Source organism: Colletes gigas, unplaced genomic scaffold, assembly GCF_013123115.1.
Source record: "Colletes gigas isolate AHSC1104 unplaced genomic scaffold, ASM1312311v1 Colletes_gigas_Sc00045, whole genome shotgun sequence".
In the NCBI taxonomy this organism is placed as follows: domain Eukaryota; kingdom Metazoa; phylum Arthropoda; class Insecta; order Hymenoptera; family Colletidae; genus Colletes; species Colletes gigas.
Window position 1 is genome coordinate 893,867 of NW_025106674.1, and position 27,322 is coordinate 921,188.

General features: G+C 38.2%; 1 protein-coding gene across 1 annotated transcript; it reads right to left on the minus strand.

Moving 5' to 3' along the window:
• Positions 1-13,663: 13,663 nt before the first annotated feature.
• On the minus strand, positions 13,664-22,180 carry LOC122403170 (piggyBac transposable element-derived protein 3-like). The gene is made up of 5 exons (XM_043406525.1): positions 22,157-22,180; positions 20,979-21,103; positions 19,802-20,299; positions 19,597-19,711; positions 13,664-13,726 (listed from the first exon to the last, which is right to left on the minus strand). Exons 1-5 carry the CDS (start codon positions 22,178-22,180, stop codon positions 13,664-13,666), a joined length of 825 nt encoding a protein of 274 aa, XP_043262460.1.
• Between the last annotated feature and the right edge of the window lie 5,142 nt (positions 22,181-27,322).

Here is a 27,322-nt window from a genome sequence, read left to right on the forward strand (position 1 = left end):
ATCGTTAGTTTTATTGTAAATTGTGGAAATTCTTTCATTACATTGTTCATGTATTATATGTTTTTCTGTCGATTGTAACAAGTGGTCTTTAAAACGTGGGTCTAGTAGCATACTGTGATAATATATCCAATTACTCTGAATAATTGGTTCAAAACGTTCCTGCAAGTAAAATATTATATTTTTGATTTAATATAATTTCTTCTGTCTATTTTTTAATATTGTTTTATTGTAGTTTTGCGATGAATAATTAAAATTACCTTCAATGCGTTTTGAACGCTGTTGGAAATATTAGTAATTAATGCATTTTCTGCCGATTCTTCTTGTAATACGTTCATTAATGCAAAATACATGGGGAAGTAGTGGGATATGGTAGGATACGAATCTCCGCTCATATTTTCTGTTGCCTCTTTTAGTGGTTCGAGAATCATTATTAGGGCTTCCATGAAATTCCACTCTTCTATAGTTAAATTATCTGGCATGTATTCTTCACATAGTATTACATTCAACGATTTTTGTAACACAATAAATCTTTTGAACATGGCATATGTCGAACTCCACCTTGTATCTACTTCCTGTATTAATTTTAATGGTGTTTGTTTATCGTCTAAGGTTTTCTGTACATTCATAAATTTTTCTCTAGCAGTGGTCGATTTTGCAAAAAAGGTAACTATGGATCGGCATTTTTTCCGGAGTTCTTCGTATTTTTTATAATTTTTCATGGCAGATTTTATTACTAATTGTAAACAATGACCGAAACAAGGAATCCTCGTCCACTTTTCATATGTATTTATTGCTTTTGCTATGTTACGACCATTATCGGTAGTAAAAAATGCAGGTTTCTCTATATCAATACTCCATGTTTGCAGTGAATTAAATATGGTGCTTTGTATGTATTTGTGAGTATGCTTTTCTGGTACATGTTCTAAATTTAGTATATTGTGTTTTAACACAAACTCCGGTGTTATATAGTATACTGTTAACGACATGTAACTTTGCATAGCTCGCGACGTCCAGCCGTCCGTCGTAAATGCAAATACACTGTTGCTTCTTATTGCTAATATGAATTAAACAACATGTCATATAAAAAAAGAAAGAATAATTACAAAACAAAGTATTACTAAAATATTAAGTCTAATTGATACCTGTGGATATTTCGTTTTTTACATGTACTTTCAGATCCTCGTACATTTTTGGGATAATTGTTCGGGAAAACGTGGTCCGTGAAGGAATTTTATATCTTGGTTCTGCAATCTTCATTAACGTTCGGAATCCATCGTCATCCACAAGGCTGTAAGGTTGCAAATCTCGTGCCATCATGCGTGCAATTCCGTATGTTAATTGTTGGGCTCTGCTTGAATTTTCGTCCAAATATGAAATAGTTTTTTCTGTGGTAGGATCAGGTTCGGTTGATGTCGTCGATTTCGAATTAATTACTGGACCATGCATTATTCTTAGATGTCGTAGAAGAGAACTTGTGTTGCTGTGTTTGATTTTGTATTTTTTATTACAAATATTGCACTGGGCTGTGGTAGGATTTAATTTTTGAAAATGATTCCAAACGTCACTTCTAAAACGATTGGATTGCACTAAACTTTCACTGATACGACTAGAAGACGCAGTAATCACATTTTCCTCATCACCGCTCATAATTGTAATTTTAAAATATTATAATATAGTAATAAATAATATAATGTGGGATCGGGAAGATAATGACTCCGCTCTGTTCCGTTCCGCACAATTGTATTGTTGCTGTCGTACAACGACGTGACTCGTGGTGCGGGTTACGCTCGACTCTCTGGTACGATCATCGCCACCGTACCAAGAGGCCTTCGAAAACAAAAGACGGTCAGAGACGACGACAACGGCTTTTCGGCTCACGCGGCTCTGGTCGTCTCGTGTGCAACCATCGTCTCGTGTGCAACCATACATTGTAGCGGCTTCGAACGACTAAGGCGTATGTGGTGCCTTGGCCGCCACACTACCCCCCTGCCAGTAATTGGCACAATTACGTAAAATTGAACGACTACATTACCACTACCATTTACTCTATTATATAAAATACGTTATCCTAACTAAGATTTACATTACAGTATTTGAACAGAGTTGAAAAAAAAAGGAATTTACATGGAGTTTAATATATAATACGTAATACCTAAAAATACATGAAAGTACATAAAAGTGATGGATAAAAATAAATGGTATATGATACTTATTATAATAATGCGCAAGCCTTAAGTACTACCGCGTAATTTGAAATCGATCGGGAAAACGTACGCGTCTACCTGAACGCGTAACACGTTGCTGTATAACCGGCGCATTGTCAGGTATGTTTGTTTGTGTGACCGGCTGATTTTCTATGCTCACGGGATCCGGTCTGTTTTCTGCTAGCATATAAGCAGGCTTTAGCCTTTCAATTGATATATTTATTTCCTTACCTCTAATGTTTATTGTAAATGTTTTTTCGCCTCGGCGCACTACGGCGTATGGACCTTCATAAGCGGGTTGTAAAATAGTTTTGGCTGAATCTGTTCGGATGAAAACATGTGTTGAACTGCTAAGATCTTTGAAAACGAATGTACGATTAACGGAATGGCGTGATGCATTAGAGGGACTCAATTTAGAAAAATGGTTGCGTAGTCTATTAGTAAAATCGGAAGCATTTTCTGTGCCTTCCGCTGAATGCGAAGACAAGAACTCTCCCGGTAATCTTAATGGCTCGCCATAAACTAATTCCGCTGAGGTAGCGCCGAGGTCTTCTTTCCAGGCGGAACGAATACCGAGTAGAACCGTCGGAAGTATTTCTGTCCACCTGTCGGATCCGTGGCACCTTATAGCCGACTTGAGCTGTCGGTGAAAACGCTCTACCATCCCATTGGCCGCTGGGTGATACGCCGTTGTGCGAAGGCGTGTGGATCCAATTAAATTGTTCAGCGCAAAAAATAATTTGGATTCGAACTGCCTACCCTGATCGGTGGTAATCCGTACGGGAGCACCAAACCGCGCTACCCAACCGTCATAAAAGGTTCGAGCTACGGTTTGGGCCTCCTGATCGACCATGGGGAAGGCTTCCGGCCACCGCGTATATCTGTCTACACAGGTCAGACAATACCTGAAACCTTCGGACACCGGTAAAATTACTATGTCTAAATGAATGTGTTCGAATCGCGCAGAAGGTTTAACAAATGTAGCCAATGGTGCAGTCACATGACGGGAAATTTTTGATCTTTGGCACGGTATACAGCAACGTGTCCACGTGCGAACATCTCTTTTAATCGACGGCCAAACATAACGTTGCGTTATGAGCTTGATCGTCGCGTTAATACCTGGATGTGATAATACATGTAACATATTAAAAACTGCACGTCGGAAAGGAGGGGTGACATAAGGTCTTACATTCTTAGTCGAAATATCGCAAAAAATTTCGGAAGACGTGCCAGGCAACGAGACTTTGCGTAATTGCAGGCTAGATTCGCTATTCAACAACCGCTGCAACTCCTCATCCTGGGCTTGCGATTTTGCCAATTCTTCGAAATTAATCGAGTGGTTAACCGTTTCCACTCTGGACAGTGCATCGGCAACGACGTTGTCTTTACCGGAAATATGTTGAATATCTGTAGAGAATTGCGCAATGTAATCTAGGTATCGGAATTGTCGAGGAGAGCATTTATCTAATTTCTGTTTGAAAGCGAAAGTTATGGGTTTATGGTCTGTAAAAATCGTGAAATGTCTGCCTTCGAGCATATGTTTGAAATGTTTTATTGCTAAATAGATAGAAAGTAGTTCCCGGTCGTAAGCTGAATACTTCTTTTCGGCAGATCCTAATTTCTTAGAAAAGAATGCTAATGGTTGTCGTTCGTTGCCGACGCACTGATGTAAAACAGCTCCTACGGTGTAATCAGAAGCATCGCAGGTAACCGACAATGGAGCGTTGACCGCAGGATGAGAAAGCAGGGTTGCGTTTGCTAAACTATTTTTGGTATTTTCGAAAGCCTGACGCGCTTCCGAAGTCCAGGCTATCGGGGTCTTGCCCTTTAAATTGCCGGCTAAAAGGTCGTTCAAGGGTGCTTGAAAGCGAGCGGCATCTGGGATAAAACGGCGGTAAAAATTAAGCATTCCCAAGTACTGCCTCAAATCCTTCGCGTTTTTCGGAAGGGGAAATGACTTTATGGCTTGTACCTTGCCGGGCAAAGGTTGAGTGCCGCTTTCATTTACCCGATAGCCTAGAAATTTAACTTCTTCCTGTCCGAACGTGCATTTATTCGGATTAACAACAATGCCATAATCTTTTAATCGTTTAAATAATAATTCTAAATGGCGCAGGTGATCGGCTTGGGATTCTGAGGCGACCAAAATGTCGTCTATATACGCGTAACAAAAATCGAAACCGCGTAAAATTTCGTCGATAAAGCGCTGAAATGTTTGCGCGGCATTTCGTAACCCGAACGACATGTACGGGAATTCAAAAAGCCCGAACGGTGTTGTAATGGCCGTTTTTCCGACGTCTTCCGACGCAACCGGAATCTGATTATAAGCTCGGACGAGATCTATTGTGGAAAATACCTTTTTGCCACTCAGTTGTTGCGCAAAATCCTCAATGTGACGCACGGGGTATCGGTCGGGAATTGTCCGTGCGTTTAACGCTCTATAGTCACCGCAAGGCCTCCAAGCTTCTTCGCCCTTCTTCGGAACCATATGAAGGGGTGCTGACCACGCGCTCTTCGAAGGACAAGCGATGCCCATCTTCACCATCGCGTCGAACTCCTTCTGGGCAGCCCTGAGCCGGTCCGGTGCAAGCCGCCGCGGCTTGCTGGAAACGGGTGGTCCAGGGGTTGTCTCGATGTAATGCACCGTTTGGTGCGTAGTCCTCATCGGGGTGCCGCTAGGCCGTGTAAGTTCCGGCATCTGCATCAGGAGCTGGTGGTAAACGGTAGTCCCTGCTACTGTCTTCACCGACGGCGTTTCATCCTCGGCTCGTGTTCCGCGGACCGTTAACGACGTGGTCCGATCGACGAGGCGACGATTGCGGATGTCCACCATAAGATCGAAGTGATCGAGAAAGTCTACCCCGATTATGGGTTTTGTAACATCCGCAACCACGAATCGCCACACGAAATCCCGTCGTAGGCCGAGGTGCAGGTTTAACGACACTGTCCCGTAGGTGTTAATTACACTCCCATTCGCCGCCGCCAGCTGGTACTCCGATCTTTCTCGCAATCCGCCTAGCAGGCGGCGCGGAAAAACGCACAAATCGGCCCCGGTATCCACTAAAAATTCCGTCTTCGAGCTGTTGTCTAAGATGAAGAGGCGGCGTGATGCTGGATTTGTGTCGCTGGCCGCCATCAACGACTCCCCAGGTCGTTTCCCTGATCCGTGGCGTCCCAATTGCACGGTGCAACGCACCTCTGCGCGGCCGGACCGAACCGCCAATGGTACCAGCATTTCCCTTGATGGTCCATTTGTCCTCCCGCGGGCCGCTCTCGCGATCGCGATAGAGATCGTCTGCGGTAGCGCGAGTTTGGATGATTTCGGTGGGTCCACCTGCGACGGGAAGATTGCCCCTGGTCCACCAAGGATTCACGGATGGCAGAAATTTCCTGCCTCAAGGAAAGAGCCAATTGTGACATCTTAATGTTTAACATGGCCTCGATGCTCGGGCCCGGCGGGGGTATTTGGCAGGATGCAGATACGCTCGTAATCGCGGCCTCCGTGACGTGTACCCGCGGTGTCATCGTATCCGCAACAGCGTCTGCCAACTCTGCCACCTTATCCAGCGGGGTGTCCCGCTGCGTGGCTAAAATCACCTGCATATTAGCAGGTAGTCGGCCCATCCAAAGCGTCCGCAATACACCGTCCGAAAAAGCCGTACCGGCCAATCCGCGCAGGTGACGAAGAAATTGAGACGGTTTTCTGTCCCCGATTTCCTCGTGTTCCAATAACAGCCGCGTTTTCTGTTCCTGCGACGCACTAAGCCGGCGAATGAACTCATTTTTTAGCGTCGTGTACGGATCCGCGGCCGGGGGATTCATGATAATGTCTCTTACTTCCGCGGCGTGTCGCGCACTTAACGCGCCGAGAATGTACCCGAATTTCGTGGTCTCCGACGTTACATTGGATACCTCAAAACTTCTCTCTACCATTGAAAACCACATCTCCGGGTCTCCCGGACAAAACTCGGGTATCCGTACAGCGACGCGATCAACTGCCAACGGCACACCCGCGGATGTCCCTGCGTTAACGTTAGGGTCAGTCATTTTACCAGTCTTGGTCACAAAAAAAAATAGTTTCACCGCACACACACACCGCGCTTACTATTTGTCAGACCGTGTCCTTTTCTTATATCCTTAACACTATACACTTATTTCTCTACCCTAACTAATATTGTCCGTATACGAAAAATGTCCAAATTTTCTTAAAAAAACTTTACTTGCGCGGCGAGATCACGTCGGGGTCACCAATGTGGGATCGGGAAGACAATGACTCCGCTCTGTTCCGTTCCGCACAATTGTATTGTTGCTGTCGTACAACGACGTGACTCGTGGTGCGGGTTACGCTCGACTCTCTGGTACGATCATCGCCACCGTACCAAGAGGCCTTCGAAAACAAAAGACGGTCAGAGACGACGACAACGGCTTTTCGGCTCACGCGGCTCTGGTCGTCTCGTGTGCAACCATCGTCTCGTGTGCAACCATACATTGTAGCGGCTTCGAACGACTAAGGCGTATGTGGTGCCTTGGCCGCCACAATAATATAACAGATTAATATAACAGAATATATGAATAAGGAAAAATTAAAAAAATAAAATATATAAAGGAAAAAAATATAAACAAGATAAAATAATAAAATAAAATAATGGAATAAAACAATAATCAATAAAAATAAAATACTACAATAGAGCTGAGGAAATATAAAAAAATTCTATGTTGCTTTGACCACGATTGACTGAAGACTGAACCATGCATCGTCGATTCGTCAACCCCAAGCTAGATAATCTAAACCTAAACACATTTTCCGAGTGTTTATAGTAGAGAGAGCGAGAAAACTCAGAATGTGATTCACTTCGCTGCAAGATTTGTTTACTTTAAAATTCCTTGCGCCGCAGAGCACAGTCCCTTCTTTAACTGTCACGCTGTACGTTCATAAAGTTACACATATGTACAATTTTTATTCTTTAATTTCATCAATTCCAAAATTTATCATTATGTTATAATTTGTTGATTAGGTGACACAAAATCAAGATTATCTCATTTTTTTGATAAGACGCTGGGCAACACAGAAGAAGGTCCAGAAACGTTTACAACGCGTAAAAATAGAGAAATACAAACATACTTCGCTAAAAATTTAGTACCGCGGAAAACAAATATTATAGACTGGTGGAAATCAAATCAGACACGATTTCCAATACTGTCTCGAACAGCTAAAGATTGTCTTGCTGTACCAGGAACACAAGTAAAAAGTGAACGCTTATTTTCTACTGCCGGAAACATAGTAATGCAAACACGAGCACGATTGCTGCCAGTAAATGTACAAGGACTATGCTTCTTACATGAAAACTTAAAATAAAGTATTAATACATTTATGTTAAAAAACAGTTTCATATGCTTTTATTACTATCAAATGCCCAACAAACAATCGAACCGTAGCGTCGAGTCGATCGGTCGAGCAGCCCGAAACGTTCGAGCCGCCCGAGAGTTCGAATGTCTCGGGAGCCCGCTCGACTTTGTGTAGCTCGATCTAACGACTCGGGCGCCCGACACATGAGACGGGCTGCACACCGCTAGCATACATACAAACATACATGGTAGATATATTTGGACAATAGATGTCATGAGTCTGTTTATTTCGTGCGTAGATCGCGTACTGCCTTACCGATTTCAGTTATTCTTAACACTTCCCCTTAACTGTAAATCCTTTCTAACGTTAATACTTTTACATAATTATACAGAATATGGTTATATTGCGCATAACAAGTTGTCTCTAAATTCTTGTAATTTAACATAGTTTAATGACTTTGTAAGTAAGTCTGCTAATTGTTTATTTGTTGGACAGTATTCTAATTTTATTGTGCCATCATTATATTTTTCGCTGATAAAATGGAAACGAACGTCTATGTGTTTGCTTCTTTTGTGGATTATCCCGTTCTTGATTAGACTTAATGCACTTTGGTTGTCCACTAATAATTTCGCGTTTACTTTTCTATTTAACAACGTTTCCAGTACGCTTTTTAAATAAATTAACTCCTTACAGCATTCTGCCGCTGCTATATATTCAGACTCTATTGTCGAAAGTGCTACGATTGATTGTTTATATGAGCACCAGCTTATTGGCCCACTTCCGTACATGATGACGTAACCCGTTGTACTTTTTCTTGTAGTCGTATCGCCCGCGAAATCTGAATCGCTGTAGCCAATCAATTCGTCCATCTCTTTAAACTCATTCCTCAAGTACTTTATGCCTAAATTTTTGCTACCCTGTAAATACCTAAGAATCCGTTTTATATTGCATACATTTTGATCTATGGGGTTTTCTACAAATCTGCTAACGTAGTTTATAGCAAACGCAATGTCTGGGCGTGTTTTATTTGATAGGTACTGTAAACTGCCGACTAATTCTCTATAGGGGAAACATGTTTTTGGTTTTGTATTATCTAAGACTGTATCTACATTCATACTCACGATAGGTGTTGGTGCAGTTTTTGCATCTTTCATACCGAATTCCTTTAGTAATTTTTCTATTTACTTAACTTGGTCCAGTTTTAACATTCCCTTAACCATTGTAACATTTAAACCTAGAAAGCTTTCAAAAGTATTATAAAATTTTACATTGAACTCTGCGGCTAATTTTTCTTTTATACATTTTAAATCTTTTAAGTTTTTAGAGAAGACGATGCCATCGTCTACGTATAATCCTAATATTATTCCTTCTTTAGATATAAAAACACATTGATCGGATGGTATTGGTTCGAGTCCATTTCGTTTTAAAAATGTTTTAAAATGATAATTCCACTTTATTGGTCCCTGCTTAAGGCCATATAAGGCCTTTTGTAATTTGAATACTTTATTTGAATTTTCGAAGCCCTCTGGGAGTTTAATATAAATTTCTTCGTCCAAGTTACCATATAGGAATGCAGCTTTGATGTCGAATTTTAGTGTGTGATAGCTTTCTTGAACCGATAGAGCCATTAAGAGTCTAACGACACTTGGATGTAGTACAGGGCTATATGTTTCGTCATAGTCAATGTCCTTTGTTTGTTCAAACCCTCTAACTACCAAGCGTGCTCTATATCTTCCGTCCTCTTTAATTTTAAAGACCCATTTGGCACTTAGTATTTTTTTTATTTTGTATTTGATCAGGGTTCACTTCTATCCAAGTTTTATTCTTCTCAAGCGAATCTTTCTCTTCTTGAATGGCTTCTTTCCATTTATCTGAATCCTCTGCATTCATTGCCTCTTCATATGATAAATGTACGTAATAGTTTCCGTACCTTTCCGGGATGTTTCTTTGTCTTATGCTTCGTCTAGTTGTTTCTTGATTTTCGGCTTGCGTGGTTGTTTCTTCTCCTGTCGTGGTTTCATTTTCTTGTGTTTCTTCTGTATTAGAATCTTCTTCTAGTTGTTGAGTATTTGGTGTTTCTTCCGTTGCAGCATTTTCGTTTCTTTCTTCATTTTCTATTCTAACAATTACATTTTCTATTTTATCTTCGTTCTTTGATTCCTCTTCAATTCGATCATTATCATCAAAAATTACATCTCGTGCGTTTATAATTTTCCTTTCATTTTTATCCCATAGACGATATCCGTTTGTAGAGTATCCTATCATTATGTATTTCTTACTGCGCTCGTCTAGTTTCTTCACATATCCAAGTTTCTTACAGAAGGCGTTGCAACCGAAAATCTGCAAATTTTTAAGATTAGGTTTATTACCTAGCCAGTTTTCCGTTGGCGTTTTATCATTTGCGTTGGTGGGGCTTCTGTTTATTAGATACGTTGCAATACGCACTGCCTCTCCCCACATTTCTTTATCTATTTTTGCGTCCAGTAATAATGCCCTGGCCCTTTCTAAAATTGTTCGATTTAGACGTTCAGCTCTGCCGTTCAATTGAGGTGTGTACGGTATTGTATAATCTAGAATTGTACCATTATTCCGGCACCATTCTAACAGCTCTTTATTCGTGTATTCTTTGCCGTTATCGCATCTGAGTTTCATTACTTTGTTTTCCCATTTTACTTGACACTGATTTAAATATCGTTTCACTATCTCCGTTACTTCAAATTTTCCTTTTATAAGAAAAACAGCTGTAAAATGCGTAAAGTCATCTAGAAATGTCATAAAGTATTTCATCCCGTCTCAAGTGATAGGTTCAATTGGACCACACACGTCAGTGTGAATAATTTGTAGTGGTCTTGTCGCCCTTGTTCTTTCTACATCAAAAGGTTTGCGCGTTTGCTTTGCTTTAACGCAGATTTCGCAAATATCCTGATTATTATTTTTTAATTTAGATAAAGAATCCAAACCTTCGCTTAAATTCGTTACCTTTCTCATGTTTGCAAAGCTTAGATGACCTAGCTTTCGGTGCCACTGTATTATTTCCTTCTTAGTCGTTAGTAAACTTTCTATTCTATTTTCCTCCTTGATGTTTATGCCGTATAATCCGTTTTGTCCTCTTGTTCCTTCCAATACCGTTTTTTCATCTTTAAGTATTGTGACCTTGTCTTTTATAAATCTTACCTCTCCGTTATTTCGTGTAATAGCATCTACAGATAATAGATTCTTTGTTAATTCTGGAATCAGAATAACTTGTTTTAATGTACAGTTTTTGGCTGCAACTTCTCCTACGCCTTTACCTTGCATTGTTACAGACCTCTTCGCGGTCGAAATTTCGGTATCTATTGGTTTTAAATTTTTTAAGAGGCTGATATTATTAGTCATATGGTTTGAGTCTCCTGAATCAACTATCCATATATTATTTTTAGTTTTATTATTATTGGCAAGAAAGCATACCTTATCGGTAGTATATCTAGCTGTAGCTGCGGTTTGATGCTTTCTGAAATAGCAGTCCTTTTCCATGTGGTTCGTTTTTTTGCAAATACCGCATTTTCGTGTTGAGTTATTTCCGGTAGCATTGAAAAAACTGTCCTTGTTCCATCCTTTAGTGCGATTATTGTTTACCGTCCGCTGTCTACAATGCTTAGCTGTATGATTGAGACCGTTACATTTATAACATTTTCTTACAGAGGACTTGAAAGCTATATTTTCTTGAGAATTTTCTTCCTGTTTTAGCCTAGTTTCTTCAAGTTGCAATCTACTTATTAAATTTGTTAGAGTTTTATCAATCGACGGCGTGGAATCCCACGCACTCGCAAAATGTCTATATGAGTCAGGAAGAGTAGCTAATATTTTGGTAATTAACATTGTATCGTCTATTTTTTGATCCAACGCATTTAGACGGTAAGCCAGATTTTCGAGAGTACAGTATTTTCTCTATATAAGCTCGGAACTCGTCCACGATATAGGCAAATATCATATCCCCTCTACTTATCCCCACTGCGTACCGTTAGAACTAAGCACTCGCTGTATCGGCGAGTATGCCTTCCTATGGGCGGTTCCCCAAGATAGCGGCGCGCTTGACGGTCGGTCGTCGAACATTGTCATACGATACGGGCTCAAATTACTAAGGCAACACTAGTGCAATAATACAAATTTTTTATTTTTCCTTTTCTTGTTTTGAAACTTTTAACATGTCTGTGACAGTTTTCTGATTTAACTAAGATCAAGTACAACATAATTTTTATTATTGTTTTTCATAAATTATAATATACATTTGACCTTTCTTTAAAGTGTATCCTCATCTGAAAAAAGGAATTATAATTTAATTGACCTATCATTTATTTGCCGAAATCGTGAGACAACTCAGAGTAAAATAAGTTGGTTAAACAGTTCAAATTCGCAAGTTGTATCTTTTTGAGTCATATCACTATTGCAGTAAACGAGCGATACATACATATATGTACTGAAGTTATGACACGATTTAACTAGTACATATACAATATTAAATCAACAACGAAATTTATCTTTATTTTTGTTCTTCCTTTTTTCGAACTTCATCAACATATTCGTGACAGTTTTCTGATTAAAATGACACCAAATACGATATACAATTTAGGTCCTATTTACTAACGCAATAAGAAATCAAAGGCATGCATCGTTCAAGTGACTCCACGTCGGCTGTATCGAAACACAGGCGATGTTTACGCGAGCCTATACAGAATCAGTATTTCATTCTGCGACCTCTACCAAGAGAGGTAGAAGTCAGAATTAGAACACCGATTTCGTATAGGCTCGCATAAACATCGCCTGTGTTTCGTTACAGCCGACCCGAAGCGAAGGAAGCGATAGCAAATTCGGCGATGCTCGGCCGCTCAGTCCCTCTTTGTCATATGCTCGCTGTTCTTTTTTATACTCGCCGCCTCCAGTAGGCGTCAACAAAGTATCAAGAATCGTTTCTCGTCCACGATACAGCCGAGCGTTGAGCCCCGAGAGCGTCGCTTCTATAGAGACAATACTGTACTTACATATGTTGAAACGTCGCTTCCCTTTGGATAGGAGTAGTTGAAAAATTCTTGCAGTAGCGAACATTTAGTCTGTTCTGAATCCTTTCCATATATTGCCGTTAATTTTTCAAACATTTCTTTAGACGACTTACAGTTCAGTAGATGCATTTGAGGCTTCCTCTCGATCGACATAATTATGGTTTTCTGGGATTTTGCATCCAAAAGATCCCACTCCTCCTTCTGTTTTTCAGTCCAGTTATATTCAGGCACCTTATTTCCGGTCACTATATCGAACACGTTCGACGATTTAAAGAAGATTGTTACTTGAAATTTCCATATTTGGAAGTTGGTTTCGTCTTTTAGTTTTTCGATTATTTCTATTTCAGTGGTATGACCGTTACCCGTAGCCATCTTTTAAATTTTTCCTCTAACACGTGTTCTCGAATTTTCGAAACTCACTCACTTTAACTTTTACTGTTTTTTGAATTTTTACTTTTAGTTTTAATTTTTATTGAGCACCTGGGCCCATAACCTGTTAAAACTTTTATATTAGGTTTTTATTATTTTAGGCGACAAGCAAATTACTTTGTTCCTGTTACAACGGCTCACGCTTTACTTCGAGAGCATTCCTCACGACGCGATACATATTTATTTGCATACATACAAACATACCTACATACATACATACATACATACAAACATACATGGTAGATATATTTGGACAATAGATGTCATGAGTCTGTTTATTTCGTGCGTAGATCGCGTACTGCCTTACCGATTTCAGTTATTCTTAACACAGAAGACTTTAAAATTGTTCTGCAGCTCTCCTCAATCAAATTCATGGCACATATCAATTAATGACTAAAAAGGATTATGTTGTAAAAAAATTTGCTGCGCATATTTGTTCGTTTTGAAGAAAATCAATTTAACAAGTAACACGTTTGAGGCGAAAACGCGCTCTTCATTCACGCGCCCGAGAAAGCGATATGCGTCGCATAAGTTCTGGCTAATCTAAACAAACTCTTCAGTCTCGCGTTCGGTAAGGGCGAAAGGCGATAAGCACTTTTCATAAACAGTTTACCACTTCCAGCTCTACATTAGCTTTTCATTAGTTCTCATGCAATCTTTCTCTGCAACGCATCGTGATCGGTCTCCTTGCTGTACGTCTTGTGATATTTCTTACAAAGTTAAGTTCAATTTAGTTAGTTCATTTTTAGTGTAGTGATTTTGTTCTTTGTGCAGTTACATTATTCTTAGTGTAGTTACTTTAGTGTATGCAATAATTTTAATTTAGTTACTTCGAACATGAGTGTAAACATAACGAAAAGACATCTGTTCAATTTCTGGATGAATTCATCCAAAAAGAGTAGTGATGAAGTAACTTCGTTTATTTTAAATAAATACAATATATGTAGAAAGGGGAGAAGCAGGGTGCATCGGCGAGTACCTGTGTACGCGGCATGACCGGGCCGAAGCTCGTCGCGAAACAAGAGTGCGTTGACGAGATGTTTATCATCGCAACGGGCCAAGCGTGGCCACCTAAGAAAAGCGCTGATAACGATCGACAGTCAGTCGAATGGCGAAAGTCGAAACGAGAAAACGTATATTTAAAAATACAGGCGTACGATATTAATTGCAGTTTAGTTTAACCCTTTCGCGCCGAGCGCCGCATATATGCGGGCATCCACTCGACGACCTGTGGGTACGGGCGCCGCATATTCGCGGCATCCACGCCACGACTTCTGGGTACGAGCACCGCATATATGCGGCATCCACTCGACGACCTGTGTGTAAGTACGGGCGCCGCATATGCGCGGCATCCACGCCACGACTTCTGGGTACGAGCGCCGCATATATGCGGCATCGAAATAATCTGTACGAGTGCCATCTATAGTCGATGGCAAACATTTTTCGTTATCGGCAGAGCATTTTCCGTTGATTTTATTGACATATTGGATTAATAATTTCTTAAAACTTTTTAAAACTGCTCTTTGTCGAAACCACATCCAAACGTATTACGCAATAAACTACAAACATCAAGGCGATCGTTTACTGTTTTATACCAAGTATTCTATCGAATCCATTCGGCAGTAAACGATTTTACATATTTGGTTTTTACAGGAATTAGGAATAGATCGGCTTAAGGTATAATTCTTAACTCTTAAAAATTAGAATTTTCAGGTTAGGATTTTGTTTGAAAATGGATTTACAAAAATAGTTTAGGCCCTTTCAGAATGAGTACAATGCATAAAAATAGTATTATGTTTGAAACTGAAGTAACCGATTCTGAAAATGAAAATAATGTCCACCGGTGTAAAAGACGACGGAGAAATAATATATGCAGCACTTCGGAATCAGAAGCAGAGTTAATTGACGATAATACAAAGGACACCCAGTGCAACACAACATGGACATCGAAAAATTTCGCACCAAGGATTCATAAATTTTCCTCAAAAAATTCAGGACTGAAGAAGAAAATGGGAAGATCGTCAAAAATTATCGATTACTTCGAACTATTTTTTTATCAAGAGCTCGTAGAATATATTGTAAATGAGACCAATTATTACTCGGCTCAAAAGAGCAATAACAACATGGACACTCAAAAAAACACGACACTAGAGGAAATGTATTGTTTCTTTGCGTTGTCACTACTCATGACACGTAATAAAAAACTAGCGTTACACGAGTATTGGAGTACAGATAAATATTTACGCAGTAGTATTTTTAGTGAAGTAATGACCAGAGATCGGTATCTTTGGATACTACAGATGATTCATTTTACCCGCCAACAAGGGCCCGCTGATAATCGTCTATATAAAATAAATAACCTAATAAACATGCTACGAAAATCGTTCTGCAACACATTTTATCCGTATGAAAAAGTTTGCATTGATGAAAGCTTGATGTTATACAAAGGTCGCCTTTCCTTCAAGCAGTACATTCCTTCGAAAAGGAATCGATTTGGAATAAAATCATACATACTCTGTGATTGCAAAACGGGCTATGCCCAAGACCTTATAGTTTACGAAGGAAAGTCAACTGTTACAGAAAGTGACATCAGCGGAATTGGAAAATCAGGTGCAATTGTTTTATCACTCTTGCAACCATACTTAGGCCAAGGTCACACACTATACACTGACAATTTTTATTCAAGTCCAGCATTATTTAACTTTTTACACGATAACTGTACGAATGCATGCGGCACTGTAAAAAAAAGACGTCAAGGAATGCCGAAGATGGAAGAGCGACTGAAAAAAGGAGAGGCATGTTTTCGTGCAGCAAAAAACTTGTTAGCGATGAAGTGGATGGATAAGAAGGAAGTTTACATGATTTCAACTATGCATACTGCACATTTTGAAGCAGTATTGAAATATGGAGGGAAACAGACTGTCCAGAAGCGTGTATGCGTCATAGATTACAATAAATCAATGGGAATTGTAGACAAGGTGGACATGGTACTTACTGAGTACCGTAAATTCAACGCGGAAATCACTAAAGTGGTATCGGAAATTTTTCTTCCACCTCATGGACATCTGTGTGTGGAATGCATATTGTATGTACAAACACTATCGTAGAGAAACAATATCGATGGCAAAATTTCATTTGACGCTGATAAAACAGATAGTCGAAAAGTATCGTCACAATTCAACGGGACGTCAAGGCAGACCCGCTGATAATCCGATGAGGTTAACCGACAGGCATTTTCCCAAATTTTGTAATCCGAAAAACAGAAGACGGAGATGTGTAATTTGTAGCAAAAATGACAAAAGAACGGATTCACGGTATGATATATTAGTTTTTACATATCTTTTACATATTTTACATATTTTATTACATATTTTTTACATATTTTTTACGTATTATATTTACATATTATATTTTAATAATTTTCGTCTCGTTATTAATTATATTAAACATTTAATCGTTAAGCTTTGTAATTATATAAATACCTATGTTACCTATAATTTTGTATTTTGTATTTTAATAATTTCGTAAGTCTTTTCATATTAAAAATGTAAATATACTTATTACATTAGAGTAATGATTGTTTTATTCAGCACAGTTCCTATTTAAGACTTAGAACAACATATATACAGAAACACGCGCACTGTGCATATTTCCGGCGCGAGCCTCCGTTCAGTGACGGTACTTCGGCGGACGGGGCTGCCGTAGCGAAAGGGTTAAAGCGTTTAAGTTTGGTGTAGTTACATTCAGTTTAATTTGTTTATGTTAAGCTACAAAATAGTGTTCATTTAAATAATATTCATATCTGTTATTACTTTCCTGATCCTACATATATGTATAGGATTTTTTTCTTTAAGCGGCGGTGGTTTGATAAATCGGTATTTTATATGCACGCGTTACACTCGTTACACTCTTTTCGCTCTTTCTCTTAGTATGCTCTACAATATCTGAACTAATTCCCGCGGGTCACTCGTATTTATTTTGCTCCATACATGTACACCTACGTACGCGGTTGCCGAACTTTTCGGTCTTTCTCTCTTTCTCACTATTGTCTGTCACTTTTGGGTTATTCACCCATCAGCTGTTCGGTCGTTCGCTCACCGCGTGTTGATGGTTTTTTCGCTCGTGCCGGACAGCGAACGATTCGCTGTTCGGTTGAAATTTATACGCGATTTAATAATTTCATTTCTTGTGGTTACTACTGGCACGGTTCCCTACATATGTGAACCTGATGCGAAAGCAATGTCTGACCTACAAAAGTCAGTTTCGTGCTTTATAACAAGACTTAAAGCAAAGTGGGAGAAATGCAACAGGCATTTGGACAGATTTGTTTCCAACAATGAAAATTGGCTAAATTTGGAATTTTTGTTACCGAGTAAAATTCTATCCTTCGCACAGTCATCTTCAACATCAAGATCAAAAGCTGGAAGACCCGAAATACCATTTGGTCAATGTTCCAGTCCGGTGAAGAAACGAAAGGTGAAACACCTGTTAGAGACGAAAAGTAAGCAAGAGGTTTTATTAGCAGTAGAATTAAGCCTGAGAGCATCAGGAAAAAGAGATGCAGCAGTACTTGTTAGGGAATTATCTCAAGGTTCTCCTCAAGCAGCGACACATATAAAGAAATTAAGAACCGTTTGTAATCGAACGAATGCGAACGCAACATTAAACGGTGAACAAGCACTTGCGCTTGTGGTCAACGCAAAGTTGAGTACCAATCAATATAAAATGATTCGAAAACAGTGGAAAAGTCTCGGAAATAACGGTTACCCTAGCTATGAAATTATTAAGCGTGAAAAGCAAAAGTGTTATCCTATTGAGTCATCTATAAAAGTTACAGAAGATTCAGCAGAAGTAAAGGTGCAAAATTTAATGGATTACACTATTCAACGTATTTACTCTCTAAAAGAAGATTTCTTGAAGAACATGTCAAGTGATTTAAGTACTTCTTCATTTTTTCTAATCGCTAAATGGGGTTGTGACGGTAGCTCTAACCAAATCCGTTATAAACAAAAATTTACAAATCCGGAATCTGACGATGAATATTTATTTGCTATTTCGATGGTCCGTCTTTAGCTGTATTATTTAGATTCAGATAAAAATAAAACTATTATTTGGTTCAACCCGAATCTTTCTTCCGTAAGGTACTGTCGACCGATTAAACTATTATATAAAAAGGAATCTGCAGACTTAATAAAATTTGAGATAGACCAAATTAAATCACAAATAGATGAACTTCGACCTGTGAGCGTAATGTTTGAAAGTACTAAAATACTGGTAACATGTCAATTACTCTTCACAATGGTAGATGGTAAAATATGCACTTCACTTTCACAATATACTTCTAGTCAAACCTGCTATATATGTGGCGCGAAACCATTGGAAATGAATCAAGCTATAATTAACAAACCAGTAAGCAATGAAATGTTTCATTTTGGCATATCTCCATTACATTCATGGATTAGGTGCTTTGAATGCTTACTGCACATAGCCTATCGACTGGAAATTAAAAAATGGCAACTACGTTCAGCAGTTGACAAGGAAAAGGTTGCCAGTAGGAAGAAGGAAATACAAATTAAATTCAAAACCGAAATGGGCCTTTTAGTGGATGTTGTAAAGCAACTACGAATGACGGAAACACTACTAGAAGATTTAAAAAAAAAAAAAATACCGACACTTCGGCAGCAATTACCGGAATTGACAAAACTTTAATTCATCGATTTCGAGTAATTTTAGAAACCATATCCACCACTTCACAAATGGATTCCAATAAATTTGCTGCGTATATTGAAGAAACAAGAAAATTATATTTAAAATTATATCCTTGGTATTATATGCCGTCAACTGACCACAAGATTCTTGTCCATGGAAGAGATATATTAGACAACTGTATTTTACCATTAGGACAATTATCAGAAGAAGCCCAGGAGAGTAGACATAAGGACTATAGACGTTATCGAGAAATATTTACACGAAAGAATTCGCGAATATGTACCAACAGAGATATATTAACCCCTTCAGACCCGAATTTTTTGTCGTTTAGGAAAAAATTATTTTTATACTAAAATTAACTTAATTCATGTGAATAAAAGCAACAATATACTTTTTACAAAAATATTTACTCATTTATATATAATTTTTAAATGTACATTTTAATGGACATATGGTCCTTATTCAAAATTTGTAGCATAGGAGATCTTGAGTAAAATTTGTATGAAAAAAAATTCTCTTACTATATTATAAATAATTTATTATTATATTATAAATAATTGCTTTTGAATAAGCAGTTATATATATGTATATATAATTATTATTTTCTGTGAAATCTTTCAAAACAATTCCTCTCTTTTACTAAACACAAATGGACACGACATTTGTCACAATAAAAATGTGTCCTTCCTTTGCATAATGACATCTTGCATCGTGTTGCTTCTTTTTTATCATCGATTTGGGGCATATGGTCCACATTATCGTGTTGAATTTCTCTTATTGGTCTTTTCTCACAGCAACGAAATTTTCTTTTTCTGTCCGGTGTAATTTCTCCTTCACTTTTTGAAGGACGACCACGTTTCTTTACATTTACAAGCTTGTTCTTATAAATTAAACTTTTGGAAACGTGCATACGAAGTTCCAACAAATCCATAATATCTTTTTTATGAATTTTAGCTTCGATGCAATCTTGTTTATACTCTATCCAACTATTAGATAGAGCAAAATCCACAAAATGCATAATTAATCGAAGGGTCCATTTTCGAGATCTAATATATATGCGATATAAACTTATATACATATCGAGCAGATCAACTCCTCCCATGTTGCTGTTATATTGCCTAACAACTTCAGGTCTATCAATTTCGATATATGCTGATTTTTGCTTATCCCACCGTTTTGCTTTATCAATTGTTCCAGTGCCAACAAAGTTGGAAGCCATATGAACTGGTTTGTTGTCCAGCCACTTTACCATGATAATGCCATCCTGACTAACTAGATCTTCGGAATAGCCTCTTTTCTTCTTTTTTATATCTTTATCAGATATAAAATGTGGTTTATAAAACCTATTCATACGAACTGTACCAGCAGCATACATTTTCAATTCCAATAATCGCAGAAGAAGAGCATTAGAGTTGAAATAATTGTCAAAATACACTGTATGACCTTCTTTCTTTGTGATTTCTAGTAATTCTAAAACAATTGCACTACTCTGGCCATATTTTTTCACGTTGTCTCTGTTTATTTCAGTGGTACTACCTTGATATGGTATAAAATTGTGGGCAAGTCCATTTGGACTGCATAATACAAAAATTTTTAATCCCCACTTACATGGTTTATTTTGAGCATATTACAACATGTTTATTTTTCCTGTAAATGGGATCATTTGTTCGTCTATGGAAATATTTTGTCCAATTTCTAATTCCTTACAGCGCTTTAGCACTGCATCCATAATAGGCTTGACCTTGTAAAATTTATCTGTGCAAGCGTTAGGCCTTTCTAAATTATTCACCAAATGTAGCATCGTCCGTAGCTGAAAGAACCTATTTTTTGACGTTTTCCAAGAAAATATTTATGCCAAGGACGGAACTCCAGTACATTCGTATGCGTGGGAACTTATTTAGACATCCAATCATAATATGTAATCCAAATAAAGTTTCAATTTCAATAACATTTGTTGGTTTGAATCGAGTTTGTCCTTGTTGAAGTGCGTATATGTTTGTACATTCGGCCATCTGTTCAAAAATTTCATCTGTTATATATTTAGAAAAATATTGCATAGGATCCAATACAATAGAATCGCCAATTTTGTCATTCTCTATCCATTCGAATTTTGGTACATCGGGTGTTTGTTTCCTCCATCGTACTCTTTTCTTATTTCGAAAACCTTCTGTAGTGGGCTCTGGATTTAAAATTTCATCTTCTCTACTGTCTCCGATTTCCTCAACTTCCCAGATCTTACTCTTTCATCTTCACTTTCTTCTGTCATCAATATCCGAATCATCCCCATTTTCCAACAATTCTAATAGTTTATCTACATATTTTTCATTTTCTAAATTAGATTTATTTAGTTTCTTATTCATCTTGAAGGATAAAATAATCTGCAAAAATATTTTCAAGAATTGTATGTCTAACTATTACACGCAAAAAATTCAAATCGAAAACTTTGTACAGTGTTTCCACTGATTGGGACAGGATGTACATTAGGATGTACATATTTTTTATAGAGGTTATAATACGAAGCCAAAGTAAATATCTTTTGTACAATTTCATTATTACGTAGACCCATACATACTTTAGTGATGTGTATATCTTTTGACACTCATTTGAAAAAATAAGAACGAAAAACTAACAATATTTGCTACTTACTGCTGTCACGGCCATTCGAATTTCAAACTTCTCACATAAGAAGCACTATAACTCAACACACAAAAATCAGATGGCGTTATAGACGTTTTCTTTCATGTTAGATGATCACTTGTAGGTACATTAGGTGTTGAAACGAAGTTTAAACCTATACAGCATAAAATACAGCACGAAAAGTGTTATGTACATTACAATGTGCATGGGGCCCGAAGGGGTTAAATAGATGTCTCAGTCTCGTCTGAGCAACCGTGGCGATAGGACGTTTCGCGTGGTATCAACACAACCGCTCCGGCATCGTATTATTGTTGTTGTCTCTCGCCGCTTGGCTTCGGCCTCGCCAAGAATAGTACGCGCACAAGACATATTTTTATTAAGAGAGTTTATTTCTGAGTACAGGAACCTCTCCTTGTGATCATGGATTCAAGTAATGTTCCTGGTGGCTCTCAATCCACCTATGCTAGTGTGATGCAGAATGTGAGCTTTCCTTCTAAGGATCAAGCTATTGTCCTCGACGCCTTTGAAGACATTTCCATAAAGGAATATGTAGAATCAAGCCGGTCCGCCTTTTCCACTCGCTTCTATTGCTCTGCTCCACCGATCACATTCATCAAATCTCTCATATACACACACACACACGTACGCCCTGAGACAATACCTACACACATTCTGCATTTCGTCTTCGCAACCTGGCAATCGATTAATTTATTTACTCGGTATGAACAGCTGACTTCGACTCCGGTCATAGCAATCGATTGACGCCTCACGCACTTTCACAACAACACACTCACATTCACATCCCCACACTCGGCCATCTTGCATGATATCTGCACTCAGATATCCATTGTTCATTCTTCACCTGATGAGATATCACTAGCTTCATTAACCCACGGTTTCATGTGTTCCGCCAAAGTCGATGTCTTTTGCGGACCTTCGTGCTCGTCCACCTTACACACAATGAAACGCTCATTCCTTAGGATTCTTTCAACTCGATACGGACCTAAGAATTTGGACGCAAATTTCAAACCCGGGCCGTACTGGGTTCTCTTTATAGCAACCAACTCTCCCTCTTTATATTGCCGAGCTTTCTTTCTATGTTTATCGTATCCGCGACGATTTTCACGCTGAATCTTCAAAATATTTTCCTTAGCTTGATTCCGCAGCTCTTCCCTGTTACTTTGAAACAAATCAATCCATTCCTTCTCTATTAACTCAGGAATATCCGGATTATCCTTCATTCGTGGGTATGTCCCAAACAGTAACTTAAACGGCGTTGTACCGATGCTCCTATGAGGTGTTGCATTTAAAAATTTCTGCGCAATATCCAAATAGCGATACCACTCTTCCGGTTTCGGTGCCGACAACTTTGTCACTACTGGTATTAGCGTTCTGTTTACGCGCTCCACTTGACCATTAGCCCTTGGCATTCCCGCAGTTATTAAAATTTGTTCTATCGCTTCCAATCTACAATATTCCCGAAAATCATGAGAAGTGAAAGCTGTACCCTGATCAGAGATAATTCTCCTGGGATTTCCAAAAATTGACGATTGTTTTTTCAAACGTTCTATCACTTCGGAGGTAGCTGTAGTCTTCGTGGCATACAGCCACACAAACTTCGAAAATGCATCCACAACTACAAAAATATGCTTATAAGTCTTTCGCGTAGATGGAAGTGGTCCAAGATGGTCAATATGATATGTGTCTAATGGCACATTTCCCTTGTCAATAGAATGTAAAAATCCTTCCTGTCTCCCATGTTTCCTTTCAGCAAGAATACACGGAACACAATTACGCACCACTTTCTCTACTTTTGATTTTAAATCTGCGAACCAATCTTTCCTAACTAGTGTCTCCGTTTTCGCACTCCCGATATGACCGTTCTCGTGTACACGTCGAATGATTTGCGATTGCATAATACGCGGCACTATTAATTTTACGTCACTCTCAATTTCTTTAAATAAAAGGCCATTCCGCACTACAAACCCACTTAACTGTTTTTCATTCACTGCTTCAACAATCGGTTTCAAACTCTCATCCTCACACTGCGCTTTACGTAACCTCACAATCATACTATCCTCACATTCGTCTACTAACATACACTTTGGAAGCGGATTCCGGCTTAACGCGTCTACATGTCTTAAACTATTTCCCGAACGGTGGTCTATTTTATAATTAAACTCCTCTAATAAAAGAGCCCATCTCGCAATTCGAACGCACAAATCTCTCTTACGCATCGTTAATGTAAACGCCTGACAATATGTAACTATTTTAACTCCTTGCACTACGCCGAAATTCTGAAAAAGCCGTGCCAAACTCGGCCGACGGAATGGTCGCGAGACGGGCCGAGCGGCGACGCTCGAGTGGTGCAATTTGATACACGATACCTTACGATTGAGGTACAGAGTCCCGCGCTCGTATTTACTTCACGTGATGGAAATCTTTGGAAATTCAAATGAAATTGAATAAAAAACTTGTAAAAAATACTTTAATAATTACAAATCATAAGAAATAAATTTTAATATAATATAATAATAATAGGAAATAATAAAGACGGTAGTAATATTTTAAATGAAATCAATGCCATTATCATCAGATCTAAAAATTAAAAACAAAATATAATTAAACAATTAAATATCAACAAACAATTAAGTTAAAAAATACTTACGAGTCTAAAATTAGTAATCTTGCTTGGTATGATATGTTATAAAACAGTCCGGTACATGCAAGGCCACCTTACATTTGGAACACTCCCACGTCGTTTCACTTCGTCGGTTGTGTTTGTAACACACTTTACATTGTTTGGTTGGATGTTGCTTTGCAGGAGTTGGAGGAATATGTTTTGGGAAATGAGCCCAATATTGTGCTTGTAAGCGCATTGGTGTTTCAAGTCCTGCAGATGTCATGCGTCTGGTATAGTCTGGCAGCTCAACATATTTTAAAATTGCCTCGGCTATATCAATTCTATAATTCACATACGATTGTCTTCGTGAATCTTGTGATTGTTTTTGTATAATGTATGTATTAAATAGCGCCATATCGGACATGTAAAAAAAGAGTTCCTTATAACCCTTTAGATATTTCCTCATAATGGGAAAACATGACAACATTTGGTCATTGAGATCAATACCACCCATTCCACTGTTATATTCAATCACGCAATTTGGTCTCAATTTCGTTCTACCTTGCCTATCCATCACCTCGGTAAATTCTGCCAATGTGTGTTTGGTTGTCAACATATAAACTTCACGTTTATCTTTCCATCTTATAGCCAACAACCCATTGCACGTTCTATATACACATTCTCCTGGTTTTAATTTCTTTGTTGGAAGATCTTTCGGCATATTTTTCCTGTTATTGCGCACAGTACCGATGACATTAGTTTTTTTATTGTGCAACTATAGAAAGAGAGCGGGTGAGGAATACCAGTTGTCAATATATAACGTGTATCCTTTATTCAACAGTGGTTGTACCAATTCCATCACAACATTTTCTGATGCACTGTCACTTGGGTCAATTTTATCTTGGCCAATATACAGGGTGGGTCACCACATTTTGCCATCTAGATTTACGTCATTATTATTACACATAGCAAACAATGTTACAGATGAAGTTGAATGGTTTTGAGAGGGGCACATTCTAATGGTACATTTTTTTTTGTAGGCGGACGTGTAAAGGACATATGAAGGTCATTAATGTTTTTTTAAATGGAATCATATACTTTTTATTGCATCGGCTGATGCTCCTTCACATTCTTTACAAAAAAGTATTAATCTATTTGTGTAAAAAAATCATTAGTTTAGGAGATATTTTAATTGTAATGTCTTATTACAGAAAAGGTTCAATGTGGCGGCCATTTGCGTCAGAACACTTTCTGAATCGAGAAATTAATGACTCACTAACATTGCGTAGTGTATCTGATGTTATTTTGTTACACTCATTGATGATACGATCCCTCATATTGGCCATTGTAGTCGGAGGCTCGGCGTACACTTTATTTTTTAAGTAGCCCCACAAGAAAAAGTCGAGAGGCGTTAGATCTGGTGATCTTGCCGGAAAATGAATGGGGCCACCTCGCCCTATCCAACGATTTGGGAACATTCGATTTAATGTATCCCTTGCTATTCTTGAATAATGAGCAGGGCAACCATCCTGTTGAATCCACATTATTTGTCGTGTATGAAATGGTAAATTATCTAAAAATGTCCATAGAGTGTTTGATAAAAGATCTGCATATTTTGGTCCAGTTAGTGATCCTTCGATAAAGTACGGACCAATAAGTCTATCGCCGAGTATCCCCATCCAAACATTTACACTCCATCGATGTTGATTATCTACTTGTCTAAACCAATGAGGGTTTTCCGTTGACCAATAATGCATATTACTTGAATTCATTGATCCATTTTTCGTAAACGTTGCTTCGTCTGTGAACATAACATTGTTGAAAAAGTAGTCTCTTTGAGAGAGAGCCCAATTACAAAATTCTAAACGTTGAAGATGGTCATTTGCGGTCAGTTCTTGAACCTTTGATACATGATATGAATGGTATTTGTGCCTTTTGAGTATGCGTAAAATACTTTTGCGGCTAATTCCAGCTTGTCTTTCGATTTCGTGAGAGCTGGCGGATGGATTTAATGTAATTGCGGCTAACACTACAATTTCGTTTGCTTCATTTGTTATTGTTTTATTACGGATTGCCTTTTTGCGTAATAATTGCCCCGTCTGGTGGAATTTTTTAAAAACATAATCAAAGGTACAACGTGATGGATGATTTCGTTGAGGAAATCTATTGGCGTATAATCTTTCTGCATGTGTAGCACTTTTCCTAGCTTCAAAATAAATTGATAACATGTCTATCCTTTCTTCTTTAGAATACTTCATTAGAAAGAGATAATTCACCGTATCGCCGTATTCACCGTATCAGAGACGTAGCAGAGACTAAATTTCACAATAAGTAGGAGAGCAAGAATTATCAACACAGAAAATGTAAATATTTACATTGATAATTCTTGCTCTCCTACTACATTATCACACTGAATTCATATTGACCAGAAAGTCGAGATTTCCTAACAAATTACAATTAAAATATCTCCTAAACTAATGATTTTTTTACGCAAATAGATTAATACTTTTTTGTAAAGAATATGAAGGAGCATCAGCCGATGCAATAAAAAGTATATGATTCCATTTAAAAAAACATTAATGACCTTCATATGTCCTTTACACGTCCGCCTACAAAAAAAAATGTACCATCAGAATGTGCCCCTCTCAAAACCATTCAACTTCATCTGTAACATTGTTTGCTATGTGTAATAATAATGACGTAAATCTAGATGGCAAAATGTGGTGACCCACCCTGTATATTTTAAATTTGCTGCAGAATCCAGTCTTTGATTCACACAGCTTATATATTTTTAATCCAAACCTGGCTCGTTTGGATGGATTAAATTGCTTATATGACAAGCGGCCCTTATATCGCATCAATGATTCATCGATACTCACATGTTCATTTAATGTGTAAATACTACCAAACTTGTCGTTCCAATAATTAATAATTGGTCATATTTTGTGAAGGCGGTCGTTGCTTTGGTTCTCTACATTATTTGCGAAATGCATCGTGATATCTGTGTGAATCTTTTCAACGGCATTACTTTACAAAAGATAGGAGTTTCGATCACTTCCCGCTTAGTCCAATGCATTTGGATATTCGGTTTCTTGACTTGTGTCATCAAAATACACAAAGCATAATACGCTAACATCTCATACTTGGTGACTGGAAACCAATTATCATCTACTTTTCGTCTTCTTCCGTTGTTCATTATTTGTTCGGCATACAGATTCGTTTCTGTAACCACAATGTCCCAGAAATTGTCGTCAAAAACAATAAAAAATAAATCTAATAATCCGTCTCGTGCATTTAGTTGATCCAAAACATAGTCTGTTACACCATGGATTTCGGA